This window comes from Buteo buteo, chromosome Z (assembly GCF_964188355.1).
Source record: "Buteo buteo chromosome Z, bButBut1.hap1.1, whole genome shotgun sequence".
Classification (NCBI taxonomy): Eukaryota; Metazoa; Chordata; class Aves; order Accipitriformes; family Accipitridae; genus Buteo; species Buteo buteo.
The window spans coordinates 31,863,555-31,880,798 of record NC_134204.1 but is presented as its reverse complement, the minus strand read 5'-3'; the positions used below and the strand labels follow the sequence as shown (position 1 = coordinate 31,880,798).

Genomic DNA, 17,244 nt, shown 5'->3' with positions numbered 1-17,244 from the left:
ACATGGGAACAATCCACAGCAGTATATACAGCAGGTTTTCCAGCTCTATTCCCTGCTGTTGCCCTGTTTAAAACCTGACAGAACTCTTCATGTAAAGCATTCAGCATTGTGAAGATCGTGATATAGCTAAAGCCAAGTACCTCAAATGATGATAAGGTGTAAGTTTGACCATACACAGACGCTAAACGTGCTACAGAGGGATATCTAACAAATCCCCAGAGACCTAGAGGACACAGCTCCCTTCTATATTTAGTCCTCTTTGGTCAGTTGCTTACTTTGCCAGCTGTTTAAACCATACAGAAAAAAAAAATCTAGATTTCTGAGTTATTGAAGTAGATGTGCTGTCCTCTTTTTTTTTTTTACATCTGCTGATAGGCAGGAAAAAAGTTAACCTTTATTTCTACATTCTGGCAAAGCCAGAGACAAACTTAGAGTTAGCACTCTGAGTTTTTGGAAGACTTTCTGAGACGACCGTCCTTCCTCTTCAGCAGGCCTCAGAGACTCAACAGAAAATGCAAGCTCCTTTCCTACTCAGCAGAACAGAACCTGGATAGATTTGTATCCCATCTGCTGCTCTGCAGTCACTTACCAGTATTAGCAAGTAGATGAAAGAGGGTCCTTTCCTCATTTGTGCCATGTTGCCATCATGTGTAGAATGATTTTTTTCATTGCACAGCTTTTCTGTATCTTGGGAACAAACAGCTGAGCTGTTGGCTCCTTTCCCTGGATTTTAGCTCCAACAGTTACTTGAGTGTTACTCTGACTGCTTTGTGGTCAGGTCTTGCTATCAAATACTGCACCACCACAGTGTGCTTGTCCAGTACTATTTTCTGACCTATTCGCTCTAGAGAGACAGCACTAATAGGAAGGAAAGTAAATTCGCCAGTCTGTGCATCAGCCTCTTTTCCTCCACCTAACCTCCCCACTATCTACATTTTTTCCTGGAAGTGTCCTATACTTGATTTGCAATGCTAGAAGTTCCTCAAACTGCAGCCTACTCACTGTTTTAACCTTAAAGTGTGTAAAGCCAGATGTGTAGCTATGACTCTTCAAGAGCACATCATCAACACAGCAGAGTGAGTTAGTGTATCTCTTGTGTACAGAAACTCAGGTGAGAACCAAAACCAGGCTTCCGGCCTTTGTGCCTTGAAAACTTCTGGGTACTGCCCTTCCAAGTAGGCCAGCCAAACAGGCCCCAGCAAGATGTTCTTCTTCACCTCGTCTGGATTGCCTTCTTTGGACCGTACTGTCTGACCTGAGACTCTCCAGGTCCTTGCAGTTTCTGTGACATCTCAGCCAGCAAATGCCTTCTGGCACGGAGGAGTGCCTCTTTCAGGAACTGTTATGTCCAGACAAGCTGAAAGTGCAGTGCAGTGCAGTGAGATCACACTTTCTGCCTCTGCTCCAGAACTGGATCACCATGGTTTCAGCTCTCCTGGTATCTTTCTTCAGTGGCTTATTCAAATGCTAGCACAAAGTTGTTCCCTGTGTCAGCGAACTGGTGTAAAGAGTTTGCCCATCACTATATGCTTCTAGCACTGCAGAAGTTATTGAGCTGAGCAGCAACTAGGCTTGGCACCAAGCGCCACTGTTGAAGACCTTCTTTGTCTCTCTAGTTTTCCCTCTTTTTGTCCCTGTGCCAAGAGATGGAATCTCCTGAGGCGCTTCCTATGCAGCAACACAGTGAGACGATACGCTTATTCCTCCTGCTCGTTTTTTGTTTCAGCTCACAACACGGGGCTGAGGGCTCCAGTGCAGTGCCACATTGACCCCAGCAGTCTTGTGCCCTCTGTGCAGAGCTCCTGAGAGGCAGAGACTTTAGTAGGCAGGTCAACTTTAATGCCCTGCTGAGATATGATAGCTGTCGGTCTTGGCGTCTTCCAATAACATTAGGGGTTGGTGTGTTCTACAATGGGCTGATGACAGCTAGGACACCTTGCTGGTTTGAGGGGCAGGAAGATTTATCCTGCAGATCCTTCAAGCCCTGATACAAGGAACGATGTCGGCCAGGTTACCTGAACAACTAGGCACCTTTTCAGAACCTCAAAAGGTTTGTAGCAGTATTGCTGCACTTCCACTTCAGAGGAAAGTCTGGTACTTTTCACACCTTTTCAGACTTCCTACGTTACCAACATTCATCTTACGTCTCTCAGCACTAGGTCTCTAGGGTCTCTTCCACCCTCACTGAGTGCTGCATGAGAGACAGAACCACGTGTGTGTATCATCTAAATGAGAAGGCTCAGAAACTGAATAGGTCATGGAGGAATGCATAGTCTTCTGCATTGTTCCAGTTGTCCAGCAACCAGTCAGACCTTGTTTGTCTAATTTTGTTTAACCTTCAACTTTGGTTTAGCTTTTGCAGGCTCATCCATCTGATATGAGAGAAGCATTCTCAGCTTTGCTTTTGGAAACTTAGAGGACTTCCAGCCTGGCACTGAAGACTGTGTAGATATACCTTCCTGTCTATCCCCTCAGCTGTTTGTTTGCATTGCCTCTTAGAGGTGCAGAGTGCAGATACCTTCAAAGAGATAGACTCATCTTGGAGAGGACCTTTTATTCATTGGAACCTCACCCTTTATGGTCCACATGTCCTCTTTTCAAGGATTTTTAGACTACCCTACAATTCCTGGGAATCCTTCCAAAATTTATATGAGGAGCACATCTTACAATTTCTTTCTATCCCCCTCAGACTCTACTTGTGGCAGACCCTCAGTAATTACAGCTTTGTCAATCCACCTTCAAGCACTCACAAGCTTTTTCTCTTGTGGTTCCAAGCTTGCCCAAAACTTTACTCAGTCAACAAGTCCATCTCAAAGTTTGTCAGTGAGCTGGGTTTGAGCTTGCACAGGGTCCCAGGCCACACAGAAAGGCCATACTGGAAGCTAAAGATCATTATCAATGAGGAGAGAGTCTGTTAAAAAATAGACTCCAGCGATGATCAGAGCTGTGTACCTATTCTAAATTCAAACCTCGTTAGATCACAGTGGCTTGGGCTTCAAAAAAGCACCTGTCCTGCTCATAGTATAATCCTTTTGCATGGAAATGTAAGTAAGTGAAATTTCAGTGGTGTTTCTAGCTTGGCTTAGCTATTCTCTCTTTCAGACTTGCAGCATCTGATAATCTCTTAAATTTTTCCTTTGAGTCTAAATTTAACCATAAGCTTAGATTACAGCTAAACTAAATTAGTTGACCTGAACAGGTAATTAAAGGATCCAAAAAAACCCCCATGACAGAGTCCCCTCCTATCTATGAAGAGGTCATCAAGGAGCCAAGCTTTTCACAGCAGTACATGGTGAGAGGATGAGAGACGATGGTGATAAAGTGAAACACCAGAGGCTCAGGCAGGAGATAAGAAGGAGCCTTTTGCCCATCAGCACAGCCTGGCAGCGGGGCCAGGATGCAAGGAAGTTGTGCTGTCTCCAGCCTTAGGGAGTTTTCAAGCCCCAGGTGGGTAATGTCTTGAGGAACCTTGTCTCATCCCACAGCTGAGCCTGCTGTGGGCAGGGTGTGGGACAGGAGCCCGGCCAAGGTCCTCTGGGACTTCCCCTGCAGGAGTGCAGCTGGGACTGGCTGCAGAAAGGATATGAACCAAGGAGTCACATACAAGACAGCAATTGGTATAAAGACTTAGATGTGGAAGGAAGTATTTTCCTGATGTGGTATTGATGGAGGTAAGCAAAAACATCTTAGTTTCTTATATACAAATACATATTCATTATATACTAATAGATAACTAGCATATATATACACACGCTAATTAGTTTATAACAGTAATGCAAGAGGATAGGAAACAGGAATGGCTAGATGTCTTAAATCATACTCAAAATTGTCTCTTTATTGGCACAATAGAGATTTGGTTGGACAGTTCCCACAGACAAGTATGGTCTGTTCAGGAAAGATAGCTAAAACTAAAAGGCTGTTTCAAGGAGGTGTGTGCTTATTCTTTAGTCCAGAAGGGCTATCAGAGGCTAGAGTGACTAGACATTTCTCAGTAAAAGCAATATTGCTGTCATGTAAGGGACTACAGTAGGCTGTAAATAAAGAAGATAATGGAGATGAGTCTTTCTCCTAGTGACCAAAGGACTTATCAAAAGCATAAAAACTTCATACTAATGGGAAATGTCAATTACCATTTTGTTAAAAAAGGACACAGACTACCCAGAAAATTCTGGAAACTGTTGAAGCACTCTGCAGAAGATAGAGAAAACAGGTGGCAGGGGGGGTGGGGGGTGGGAAATGTGCTGTTTAATTACAACCACTACAAAAGACCTGGCTGAGAATGTGGACATGGCAGGCATCATAAGAAAGAATGACCATAGTATAGTCATCATTTTTAGAAAAGAAAGGAGCATTAAAACAAATCATGACATAGAGAAGGAAAAAAAAAAAAGTATCTAATGGCTCCCCCTATGCTCCATTTTTTACTGAAATCACCAAGTGCAATTGACTAGCACCACTGCACCAGTGATCCAGGGCTGAGACTTGAGACTAGGCTAATGTCGCAGATGAGTGGAATGCACCTCACTCCAAAGACAGAAGCAGCAGTATGTTTTATTGAGGTAAAGTAATAATTTGACAGAGTTCAATAAATCCGATGGAATTTAAGAAATTTTAACAGTGGTTTGACAAGGTTCACCTTATTAATTACTGCATGGAAGAAACATCCAAAAGAAAATTGAGTTAGAAATGAGTTAGAACAGAGAGACAGGAGATGCAAAGAGTAGGGAAGACTCTCCCATTGAGTTACGAGGTTCAGAATGGACCCTCTTGCTTTCTAAACTCCTTATGGAGCCTAGGTGAAGCTAGGTCCAATCTTAGTCTCAGACTTGGTCAACAATTTATGTCTAATGGAAGAGATACAAAGAGTATCAATGGACAGAGAAATTGAACCAGGATATGATGATCAAGTCCTTTTATCATACCACATACCACTTACTAAGTACCCCAAGTTGATAGTTTTCTGCTATTTATAAAGAAATCATAATTATGAGATCCTGTAAAATGTACTAGGGTTTTTTTATATCTCTGCAGATCTACCTCTTCTGCCATACTGAAGTTATTCTTGATAGATATTTATCCAATATGCAGTGAGGATCTCATAACCTCTATGGGAAGTCTATTCCAGTGATTACTTTTTCCTTGCTCTTAAAAAGTCTTTTTGGATTCTCAAATACTTTTCTGTAATCTAAACACATTGCTCTTCGTCCTACACTGGTTGTGTAAAATTTCTTTCTCTCATCTCTACTGCTGCTTTTAGAATAGCTGAAGACTTCTGCAAGTTCTTGCCTCAGTCATCTTTGCTCTGTATAAAACAACTGCCATTTCTACATTCTTTCTTTATAAGCCACATTTTCTGTATCTTTGATAATTCTTGTTACTGTTTTACAGACTTTCTCCTTCCTTAACTGTGGTGTCCAAAACTGGACATGGTAATGCGGGCCTTATTTGTTCCCAGCAGAATAAATATTTTGCATATCTTCCAGTTAAAATTCTCATTTATATATCCCTGTATGATGTTTGCCTGTTTTTACAATATGATATTGTTATCTCACTCTGTGAGCATCTACAACACCAGATTCTTCTGTACAGCCAGACATCCCTTGTATTTATGCTTTTGATTATTCCTAAATGCAGTAAATAATTTCCCTAATTTTTGAAGATCAGTCTGAACTCTTCCAACATAATTCCGGTCCCTTTGTGCTTAGTGCCATCTGCAAATACCTCTGCACCTTTTCTCTCTTGTTCTTTCTGCATCTGCATTGTCTCTCTTCCTTCATGCAAGTAAGTAATGAAAATATCAAATACTACTAGACCAAAGAGAGGATCGTCTGAACTCAGTTTGTTCCGTCTCTCCTCCTTGACAGCACACCTTTGATAAATGGCTAGAACACCATACTAAGAGGGTCTGACAGTACTCCTCTTACAAATAGTTTTGTTCAGTTTATGCTACTCTAGATTAGTTGCAAAGATTGTCAATAGCTGGAATTGAGCTTCCCTACTTTTTTGCATGCATACTCTTGACTAATATTCTTTTCTTAGCAGAAGAAACAAATGATAAATGGAAAGCAGAATGGCATACATTTATACTGAAAAGTCAGTTCCTTTAAATCCACTAGACAGTCCTCACATCTAAGGAATTTAGTATTCTCTCACCTTGGGAACTCTCCTGTGATTTCTGAAAGATTTGCCAAACATTTCTCTCCTCTCCCCCATTTAGAAATTCAGTTTGCAGTGGAATTCCAACCTGTTCAGTCCTTAATAGAGAAGTCCTTTTAGCCTTTGGAAATTTTTTTTTTTCATTTGCTATTAAAATATTCTTTTAAATAGCAGTATCTTTGGCTAAGTGAATAGAGGGATTCATGTCTTTATGTCAGATGCTCTTCTGCTGAAGGCTGAAGCCAAGCTTAGGTTTAACCTTAAATTTTATTCAAGGTCTTTTTAGAGGTCCGTTCAGAGGTAGGAGTAAGAACCTGCATGTTCTTATTTTTAAGCTCCACACTTCCCATACAGAAGTTGCTGTACATGGACTAGATGTTAAGTCTGATTTACCTTTTCAATCGATAGGTCAGTATTGCTGAGGAGAAGCCACTTCCAATAGCAACCTGAGAGTTTTTAACGACATAGTTAGAAAAGCCCATTGATCTGAATAGAGCTCAATCAGCTCTAGCTCAGGCAACACATCTAGCACCCACATTTAATAGTTGTTCTTTTCAACTCCTTGTGATGTAATTGTTTAGCTTTTGTAGTTTTATCATTCGAGTTAGATGTACTCAATAATACACTATATGATTGCTAACTGGAGTTCTTGTTGGGGGGGAATTACTGCAATTTTAAATGCATTTCAATATACTTGAGCTATATAATCAGTTATATTTAACTATCTGTTACTATTGTAACTATTTCTTACAATTGATTGTTGTCTGTTGACTTTGTTCTATTGTTACTATTTGATTTCTTAATAAAGTTTTACAAAAGCTCTGTAAAAAATGTTTTTTATATATATAAAGACTAAAGTTAAAATGAGTGGTCTACATTCAGTAAAACAGTAGACAATATTATAGTGGCAAAGTGAAATCACTAATAGCTATTACATTTGTAGGATTTTTTTTCTTTTTAAGAAATCAGTAATACGATGGCAGCTGTATTGCAGAGGGAATGAAATACACTGTTAATTTTCTCCCACCATGCAGCATTCAATCACACACCACACAGTTAAAATTGATTGTATATACCTAAAATATATACTGACCACACACTTTGAACTCAAACAGGTTTTTTTGCTATCCTTGCTTAGGTAGTCTGACTTGCAGCAATTCTGATACAACTCTGCAATAATATAATTTTTTATTCTGGCATACTTAATCCAACTTTTGGTTCTCCTCACATTTCCAGTTCTTCTGAGGGCCTTTTATAAGGTGGCAGGTGTATTTATTAAAGTCATCTGACATAATGACATTCTTATTATTGCTCATTATTACAAAGAAACAAATTCATTGAGATCTCGTCTGTATAATCAGATTTATCTCCACAGATGCACTAGTTCAAGACGCAAGACTGACTGAAAATTTTGTTTCCATTCAATCATTTGTGATGCAAGCAGAGTATGTTTGACATCTTCCTCTCTGTTCAACCTTGCATTTTGAATATCTGAAAATACAGACAAAAGAAAGCAATGTAAGGATGATAATTTGAATAAAAAAGTGTTTTGGAGAAATGCAAAAGTTTTGCCAGGGTGCCTAAGGGAAAGGTACTTACAAAAGATGGCTGAGAGCTTTCATTCTAAACTTAAAATCCTTAAAAATGATTCTTCATTGAATCTTAATTTTAAAGCCATCTCAGTTTCACAGACGTTCACAGACATGTTTCTTAAGTGCCTATGCACTCCTGTGGCTTTTGTCCATGCCCCGAAGCCTTTTATTAATGAGTGGCTTGGTGGGTGTTTCAGGTGGCAAAGCCAAAATTCAGTGCCAGGAAAGCATTTGTCTTCCTACATGAGATCTGATGGGTCTGCCTTAGCAGGCCCTCAGACTGGTGGATGAGACTGGTAATAGAAAACACACTCTGAAATAACTGTACACTTCTGTTCAGGTGAGGGTGGGTAACATCAAACCATCTGACATTACTAAGCTTGACATGTTAAGCAGACCAGGCATGGGACAGGCTTCTCACTCACTCATCTCACACACCCGTACACAATCGCCTGACACCAGCCCCAGTTATCACCCCCGTGTGCCAGCAGGATGAAGCCCAGGGGACCACCTCACCCCTTCCTACCCACCCCACGGTAGGGCTCTGCAGTGGCAGCTCAGCTCCGATGCAGAGCAGCTCCACCTCAGGCACATCTTGCCTCTGCGCGGTGCTGGACTTGCCACATTCCCTTCCATACGCCTGTGTGCTGGACTGCTGCACAGCATGCTCACGCGCTGCTCCCCTCCCGTCCTAAAGCAAGGCTTCACCTTTGCCAGCACAGTCACAATCCCGGCTGGCCTCTCCAAATCCCCATACACTTCACCAGCTGAGCACACTAGTGGGAGCTGAACGACCAGCGACGGAGCCACCTGTTCCCAAGGGCCCAACAGCCCCAGTACAGGAGACTAAAGCTCCCCTAGGGCAGCCTTTTTCTTCCCTATCATACTGTTCCTGTAACAGCATGGTTGCCCAGACACTTGCAACGTGGCATGTCCCAAAAGCCTTCGTAAAGAGGCTGTGATATCCCCGTATCAACCTCCTTGTAGCCTTTGAGTTACACACCTTACAGCAAGGTAATAAAATCTTGTTTAGTCCTGAGAAATGAAGGGCGTATCCAGCACCGTGCTGATGTGCAAGTGTTCTTTAGTTCTTCTCCACAAATTTGAAGTTTAAGTTGCATCTTGTAAAGACCTGTCAATATTGGATACCATTCTACTTTCCATTTATCAGTAATTTCTTCTGCTAAGAAAAGAACATTAGTCAAGAGTATGGATGCAAAATATAGGGAAGCCCAATTCCAGCCATCCATTCATCAAACTGTGTGTTCATGTTCTAAATACAACCTCACACTCCTGAACTCTGGTCCGTGCTCCAGTAATCTGCAGTTTTGGGTTAGAAGCTCATATGTGCTTTCTATAGCTTTTGCTGTTGTTCCCTAGCAATAGCAATTTAGCTCTATTAGTTCATCTTTTTTTAATGACAGCATTACAGAAAACGACTTATCTATGCCACCTGCCACAATCTGCACCACAGCCATGGTGCAAAAGGATGCAATCCAGCAGGACGAGCCCCAGGGCTTGCAAAGGCCTCACGGAAAGGTCCCCTCCACAACACCCTTGCAAATGCTTGGTTGTCGCACAGCTGCTTAGAGACTCGGGGATCCTCCTCCCCACTTGTGCCCAACAGCAAGCAAGCCTTGCACCCAGAGCTCCACATCATACGTGCCTTGGGACCTGCGCCTGCATTGACCCGACGGCAACAACAGTGCACCAGAATTACCAGGTAAGCAGCTCTCAGTTTCGCCCGCTGTGACAACTAGCCATCACGGGGACTCCCCACGCAGAGCATCCTGCCAGCTCTTGTGGGCGCCCGCTGCACAGCGGCACAGGGTACCGAGGCAGACCCCTGCCATGCTGGGCGCCAGCCTCCCAGCTGCACCAGCAACTCGGGCACGATATGGCAGCGCCAGCAAGTACCCAACTGCCCAGACCTCCTTTTGTTCAACTTCATGCTTCTTAAGCACAGCAAATCTTCAGAGTTAGCATTACTTCAGATGTAGCTCAAACACTTTTTGGAAGGCATTTAAGTAGCACTATGGTTTTACAGATACTCTAGGAAGGAGGAGTTGAAAAAATGACCTGGTTTATTGCAACATTTTTCAGATTTCATTCTTCCAGTCCTGCTTCTTTTGGCCTGTTCACATCAGCAGTATCTGTCTCTGTGAATTGCATGCATGGGGTTATTTACACACTTGGATTTCCCCAAGTCTTACCTTTCAGTCCAATTTTGTGGCTTTAATATGAGAACTTTTGCTTTCTAGATTACTGGTCGCCTTCAAACTCTTATTTTCTAGAGTCAGTACTGTGTAGCGCATCACATGCTTCACATGAGTGCAAGTCAGATGTGCAGTACAGTCACAAACAGGTTGTACAGATGAGAGTGGCTACCTCCTGTACAGACACAGGAACGAACACAAACAGAAATCATGCTTGCTCCTCTAGCACCAAGCTTGTTACTCTCATGCTACACAGCCCCTTTATACATTTCAGATGAGAAACTCTGGAAAATATATGGCAACCCAATGTGTGCACGCACTTACCTTCTCAAACCAAAACTTTAATCTGGTTTAACTCCAGAATAGGACATACTACCACACACAGTTTCAAACCTGTCAGGGTGCTCAGCTTTTTTATCATCAAGTCTCAGAATACAGTTGACAAATGGAATGAACTTGAAGAATTCCACAGAGTTAAATCCTCCTCTACAGAAATAGTGTAATTCAGAGGAGAGGTAGGTTGCTTAATCAAAAAAAAACCCCAAAACCTCAGAACAACTGAACAAAAAAGCCACAACCATGTCTCAGGTGAGACGTGAGCGGAATTCAAATGTCAAAATTGAATCCTAAAATAACAGCTCTGTTACCACCCATACTTTCAGTAGTGATCTTACCTTGTTGCAGAGACCACTATTTCACTTTTTTTAAGTAAGCTTACATGGATGTGAGCTTTTTTGTTTTTTTTTAATATAAGTTCACTAAAAGTTTCACATCTTTATAACATGAAAGGGAAAATTACTTAGAGGAAACATGAGTGATGCACAGTTGTTTTTATACAGGAGTTGCTCTGGTTTTTTTGACTGATATTCTTCAATGAGCTGAAGTTTCATGGCACACCTCCATATGGAAAATGCAACTGAACACACAGAAAAACAGATGCACTGCAGATTAGCTGTTGCAGTCTTGCAGAAGTGTAAGGTAGTAACTCAGTTTAGTATGTTATTCAATCTTTCTCATTCCCTGAAAAAAAAAAAACCAAACCCAACACAATACAGTTCATCAGAATTCAATACTTGCTGTGCTGCAGTATTAATTTAGCTAAAAGCTCTTGAATCCTTTCTACTCCTCGATGTTTCTGCATTGCTCAAAATAATTAGTCACATAAAACTTGAAGCATTTTAAGCTTTACCTTGTTGTTCTGCTTTTATTAGTATTACTTCACTATAATCTTAATATTTAAAGTGTCTGCACTTGGTCCTAGAAATTGGCATTTTATCTATTCATTTGTCTTGCATTTCTAGGGCAGACTTAGCTGTGTTAGTACTCTATAGAATACAAATATCTGAACTAGTATCTGCTGCCTTGGTTGCTTTATACAATTAACATAATGAGTTTGTTGTTTTGTTTTTTTTTTCTTTTAAATGCCTTCCTGAATCCTTCCTGAAATTATGACAGTATTTTTGGGTAGTCTTTGCAAATACTGGACATTCTTATTTCTTTCCTTATTACTATCCACAAATAATGTTTCACTTAGTCTGACTGCAGTTTGACAGGTTTCTAAACCTAAATTTCAGAATTCACTAAAACCACTATGAATATTTATCACAAAGAAGAAGCAGAACATCACAGTACCGCATAACACGAAAATGAATTGAAGGCTATATTGTTCCACACTTTATGACATGGGGACAACATGCTTCATGACATTATTACACTTACTACAGTATTTTCTTCTTCAAACTTTTTCATTTTCCCAGGAATTTGTTCTCTAGAACAATTAAAGATCCCCAATTATGTCAGTAGGTGTGGGGAGGAACAGCAGGAACACTACCTATAATAACCTTTAAAGTTCATTGGGATGGTATTTTGTCACATAAAAGAAAATAAAATCTTCAGGCAATCTGCTCTGAGAATAAAATGCCTTTTATGTGTGGGAAGGGGTAACTGAACTAGCTTAATTTTTACTTCCACCACAGTCGAGTAGCTTAAGTATATATTTGCACACTTGTATTTATATGCATATTTTCCATTTTACCATTGTACTTCTCAAAATTTGACAGCAGCAGCATTCAACTCTGTTTAAGTAATTTTCATGTAAAGTTATAGGAAAGTCATATGAAAAGACAACAAAGTAATGCAAATCAATAAGTGGTTTCATAAGAGTTTGTGTTAGAAATTCTAAAGAACTATAGTCTGATAACGGCCAATCTGTTAGCAGTCCCTGTCTTACAGACTTGCTTCTCTCTAAATATTGAGAGTAAAAGGAGTGCTTCTTCATCCTAAAATAATTAGCTTAATGAAAACTTAAAAAAACAAATTACCCCCCTTCCCCCCAGTCTTATTGTTAGGGAGCACCCAATATATGACCTTTACTTTGGTAGATGCAAGTCCCTTCCAAAAGATAAACACTACAAATGGCTATTCTGGGAAGGTCACAAAGTTTTATGTGCTGTATTCTACCCCTTTAAACAGACCAGCTCTCTTCAGTAGTGACTTTAACACCAGTAACTAATTTTAGGTATCATATAAAAGAAAATCTTGGCAGGCATGTGCCATTCAATGTATTTAGTTATTTTATTTTCACTATCCAAACTCAAAAGAAATGCACAGTGAAGTTTCATGTATTGATACAGTTTTCTAAAAAAATATCCCTTTCATGTTCTCTTCAATAAACCATGCATTCAAACGTTTGCAGTCCAACCACAAGGAGGAGGTGTCTTTTTTTTCCCCTCCTCTCTAAAGGGACTTTTTCTACTTTAATATAAAGTATTGTAAACCTTTTACTCAAAAAGCAAAATTCAGAAAAAGCTTCTTAACCAAACATCTTTTCAAAATTGCTCTCTGGCATGGTACAACCTTAAGCAGTTGCTTTTGGTGTAATAATTCTTGTATTTTTCAGTCAGGTTAGGCCTCAGGGAATATTTTATATTTAAGGCAGACAATACACAGTTTAGAAATATATTAGCACATATTTGTCTTGGTGTGGTATTTTCAGTAGACATCAGTTTTTCATAAATCATTATGTATTTCACATTTCAGAAAGCTTCTTCAGTATTGAACATGAGCCTTCTTCCATCAGTCTGGTGGTTGTTCTATGCTTCTATTTTTGCTCTCAGAACTCTATCCTCCAGGTGTTTGTGATCATACATTCCTGGAAAGCTTGCTTTCTTTACACAAGAGTTACATTTCTTCTTACTTTATACAATAACATCTTTTCCCATACATTTCAAGGCAGTTGGTCAACATCTCAACTAAATGCAACAATTAAAAACTTACTTTCTGGAAACAAATTAAAATAATTTTTACATATCTTTTTACAGTTATATTCATCTGTACATTTAGTAACAATTATCTCAACTATGGAAGCTTTTATTAAATACTAGGACTTGACAAGAATATGGGTTTCTTTTCCTGAAAACTCATTCCTCCTCTGGCTTATTGCATGACTGTTGCAAGGCTGTGGAATCTATTTAAAAACTGATTTTGAAACTTAACATATTTATACTGATACACAACAAACCAATATCATACTAGACAATACTTGTTTGCAGAGTTCTACAAGATAATTGTGCACTTAGAGAAAAATTCTTTCACTTCAAATACAACTGCAAAGCAGTAGTTAATATTTTAGTTCTACATCACAGCAGCAGTCATGTATGCATAAACCAGCACTTCTAGGAAAAAAAAATCACAGCATTTTGGGTAGCATAATGATTACACTAAAGTATGACAAATGCAATGCCAGCTGAACAAAGCTTCTAAAACAGAGAACTGAGTCTGTAAATACAAAGGCTATATAAAAATACAGCATTATACAATGCTACTGTAGATCTGAATGCTTTTGAAATGCAGTGTTTCTTGTTTTTGAAAAAGGTTACTACAATTGGCAGTAGAAAATTCAGCAAAATCACTGCATTTACATGCTCAACAGCTTTTTGAGAAAACCATTGGGTCTGCTCCAGGACCTAAATGTTGGTGCTGCAGATGATCACACATCCCCCGAGAGTCCTAAGCACTACTTGGTCCTATTCACCCAGCTAAGAATACTCATCCCAAATGATCAAGCCCTTTGCACAGATAGACTTGTTACAAAAGACTATATGTTCCTGACCAACAGCACAAAATTATACTGCAGTGTAAAGATATGGCTTTCTCTAAAAATTATAAAGTATTAAAGAAAACAATTCCATAAGACACTTAAAAATTATCCTTGAGTTCAACACTGTATTTATGCAATCAAATAGACTATGTAATCAGTCATAGTGTAGTAGAACAAGAAAGACTTTTTATTCACTTGAAAAAATAGCAGACTGGAAGAGTTCTTCATTGCATTACACAAACTTCCCTGAGATTTTTACATAAATTATGTTTAGTCTACTGTATATTGGAAACCAGTTAGCTACTGAGTGTCATACACTGCGACTTTTACATAATTCCTGCATATGTTATTCAGCTAAAATGCTATTTCAATGCTTTAAAGCTTTATTTTCTTTTGTTACAAAAAACACGTACACGCAACCAAAACTACAAATGCAAAGACATTTTTTGCACAAAATTTTAAATCTTCAAAGCAATGTATAGAAATGAAGAAAACATGTTAAGTTGAACAAAGCACTTTAAAGTTCTTTGCAGCTTAAAAACTGATTGTGAAATTAGTTTTAAAAATTATCTATGCACGTGTTTGGTGACAAGAAAACCAGCAGAAATATTATTAAATGCAATGGGCAGAAAGAGGGCTGATGCTGCCCTCCCTATTTAGCAATCTCCCATATTATAAAATAATAATTTTGTATGAGCAATTATGGGAGAGAAACATCACAGTGGTACAAAACATTGCTATACTGGCACTATGTTACACTAAGTAAGGATTTTTCTATTTTTTAAAGTTGAGGTACTAAACTTCTGATAAGATGGATGTAGTTAACCACAAATCTTAAGGAGGCCCCATAGTGAAAGTAACTCCTCTGTTTCACTGACACTCTGCCACAAATTTTAAAAACTAACACTTCATTTTAAATACAAATCTGGATGTCAGGTCAGTTTGCCAAGTTGTATATCCCCTTAATTGAACTTCTCTCAGCAAAAGTCCAAGAAGAACAAGCATTGTACTTCACAAACAATAATGCTTAAGACAAAACAAACAAACAAAAAGATTATTTGAACTAAAAATAAACAAAACCTGCAACTTTACTGCTTTGAGATATGAGATTATCCCCAAGTTTTATGCCTGGAGGCAAAACCAAAGAGTTGTCTTGTCCATATTTCAAAAGCTGAATTTTACATCATAAGTAATCTGTTCAGGTAGTTCTGATCTCCTTCCAGTTCTCAGTAACTGGGATCATGTCCTTGCCCCCCACTGAGTGTGGAGCAGTTGCACTTGTAATTCCTCCTTCCAAATAGTCTTATGTTGGGTATTACCACAGAAAGAAAGAGGAGGTAACTTGGGCCACTTCATTACACAATAGACTCGATATGGTTGTGACTGGCCATATCACATACTGGGCCATAAGCACTCTTTTTGTGTATTGGAAGGAAGGTATAAGGTGACCCTCTTAACAGGAAAGTGAGGAACTGTGAAATGGAGGGCATTTTCTAGATTCTTAATTCTGCTTTAAAAAGTTCCCAATTTACAGATGCACTTATGACTGCATGAAAATCACAAAGATGGAAAGAGCAGCATTTAAAATCAGTATGTTTAGCTTTTTCATATTCAGAAACAAACTGAAGACACTGCCTTGTGTAAAATGGCTTCATTTCTACTTGTTATCACTGTACCTTCAATTATATAAAGGAAATCTAATACTTACTCAGAGTAAGAAAAACTTGATAACATGTTTGCTTTTAACTTTAAATTAAAATTTCCACATGGATGAGTAGGTTTTCTGGCTCTCCAAATTAAGAACAATTTGCTCCCTTTCCCTCAAAATACTTAAAGAACATCACAGCCTATTATATCTCTTTGCATATATTGCTGGCTGATAACTGATTCAGGCACATGAAAAGTTTCTGGGTTACATAACCACTTCTATTTTGTTATACAGAGAAGCCATTTCTGCATCAACAATGAAAAATTACAAAACTGTATTAACAAACACAAGCCCTTGCGCAACACACAAAACAGGGTGCCAAGTCATTATATACTCAGTGTGAAAAGACTTCTAGAAGTCTTTTCTGTGCATCCCCATTTCAACAAGGAAATACACTGTCTTTCCATCTCTTAATCTCACCACATTTTAAGTCACCTCTTTTTTGTATTGCCAAGTAAGGCAAATAATGGTGTTGTAGACTGACCATATATTAGACTATTTTATTTAGAAAAATAATTTCTCTCCCTATTGAGAATTGCAACACATTCTTATAATAACAAATATATCCTGATAAAGAAAACCAGCAGGATTCCTCAGTATGCAGATTGAGATAGCATATTTGCCACACAGATTTTACTTCCAGCAAAGGTAAGATGCACATGTGTACATACGTCAATTATACACAGCAGACCAAGTACATTTTGTTCTGCATTCCAACACATCCTCTGAAGGAGGGATAGTTTTCTCATCCACCCATGTTGTCCCTTATATGATCCACTCGCTGAGCAAGATCCCTAAAGGTGGGGCGCTGGGTAACATTATTGTTCCAGCATTCTTTCATGATAGCATAAATCTGGAGAAGAAACAAAGAAAGTCAGTAGTAGGTAAACAGATGTTACAAATAGTTAATAGTTACTCTGATCTGGTCCAAAGAACATTCAACTTAACTTTATGCTTCTAAGCAACAGTGGCACAAGAGTGTGCCTAAAATCTTCCTATACCAATCAGTTTATCTGCTTGATCCCAATGACAGCAAGAAGTGAGGATAGCTAACTCTGCAAAAGCCCTTATAAAAGAAGGGGAGTTTTTTTAGAGTTAGTCTAGAAATTCACTTAGCTAGTTTTTGAAACTTTTAAGAGACACATGTTATTTTGCTAAGTTTTTATCTTCTTGCTTGCTCTTATTTTTTGGTATGCTAAAAAAACGTTTAAAATGACAAATGTTTTACAAGTCTGACCAAAAATCAGATTTACAAAGACAGCAATTCTAAAATTATGCCTCCCCTGCAATGTTAACATACACTTCTCCACATCCGTATATTAAATTCTTAATTATTCTTCATATATAATCAGAAATAAGCCAGAAAAGTTACTGTGCAAACTGAACCCACTTCTAGTAGAAGTAGATTTAAATTATTTATGGAGAAGATTTCCATTACAATAGGCATTTAACAACAGCTTTCTCTTTTCCCAA

The 17,244-nt window shown here is 38.9% G+C and overlaps 1 protein-coding gene across 7 annotated transcripts in view; it reads right to left on the bottom strand.

The window, feature by feature from the left end:
• Positions 1-13,766: 13,766 nt before the first annotated feature.
• Positions 13,767-17,244, bottom strand: part of JAK2 (Janus kinase 2) — a 96,224-nt gene continuing 92,746 nt past the window's right edge. For all 7 annotated transcript variants that reach the window (XM_075020736.1, XM_075020735.1, XM_075020739.1 and 4 more), the window contains one exon: positions 13,767-16,624. In XM_075020736.1, coding sequence (XP_074876837.1) covers positions 16,517-16,624 — 108 coding nt within the window. In that variant the 3' untranslated portion in view covers positions 13,767-16,516. The remainder of the gene's footprint in view (positions 16,625-17,244) is intronic.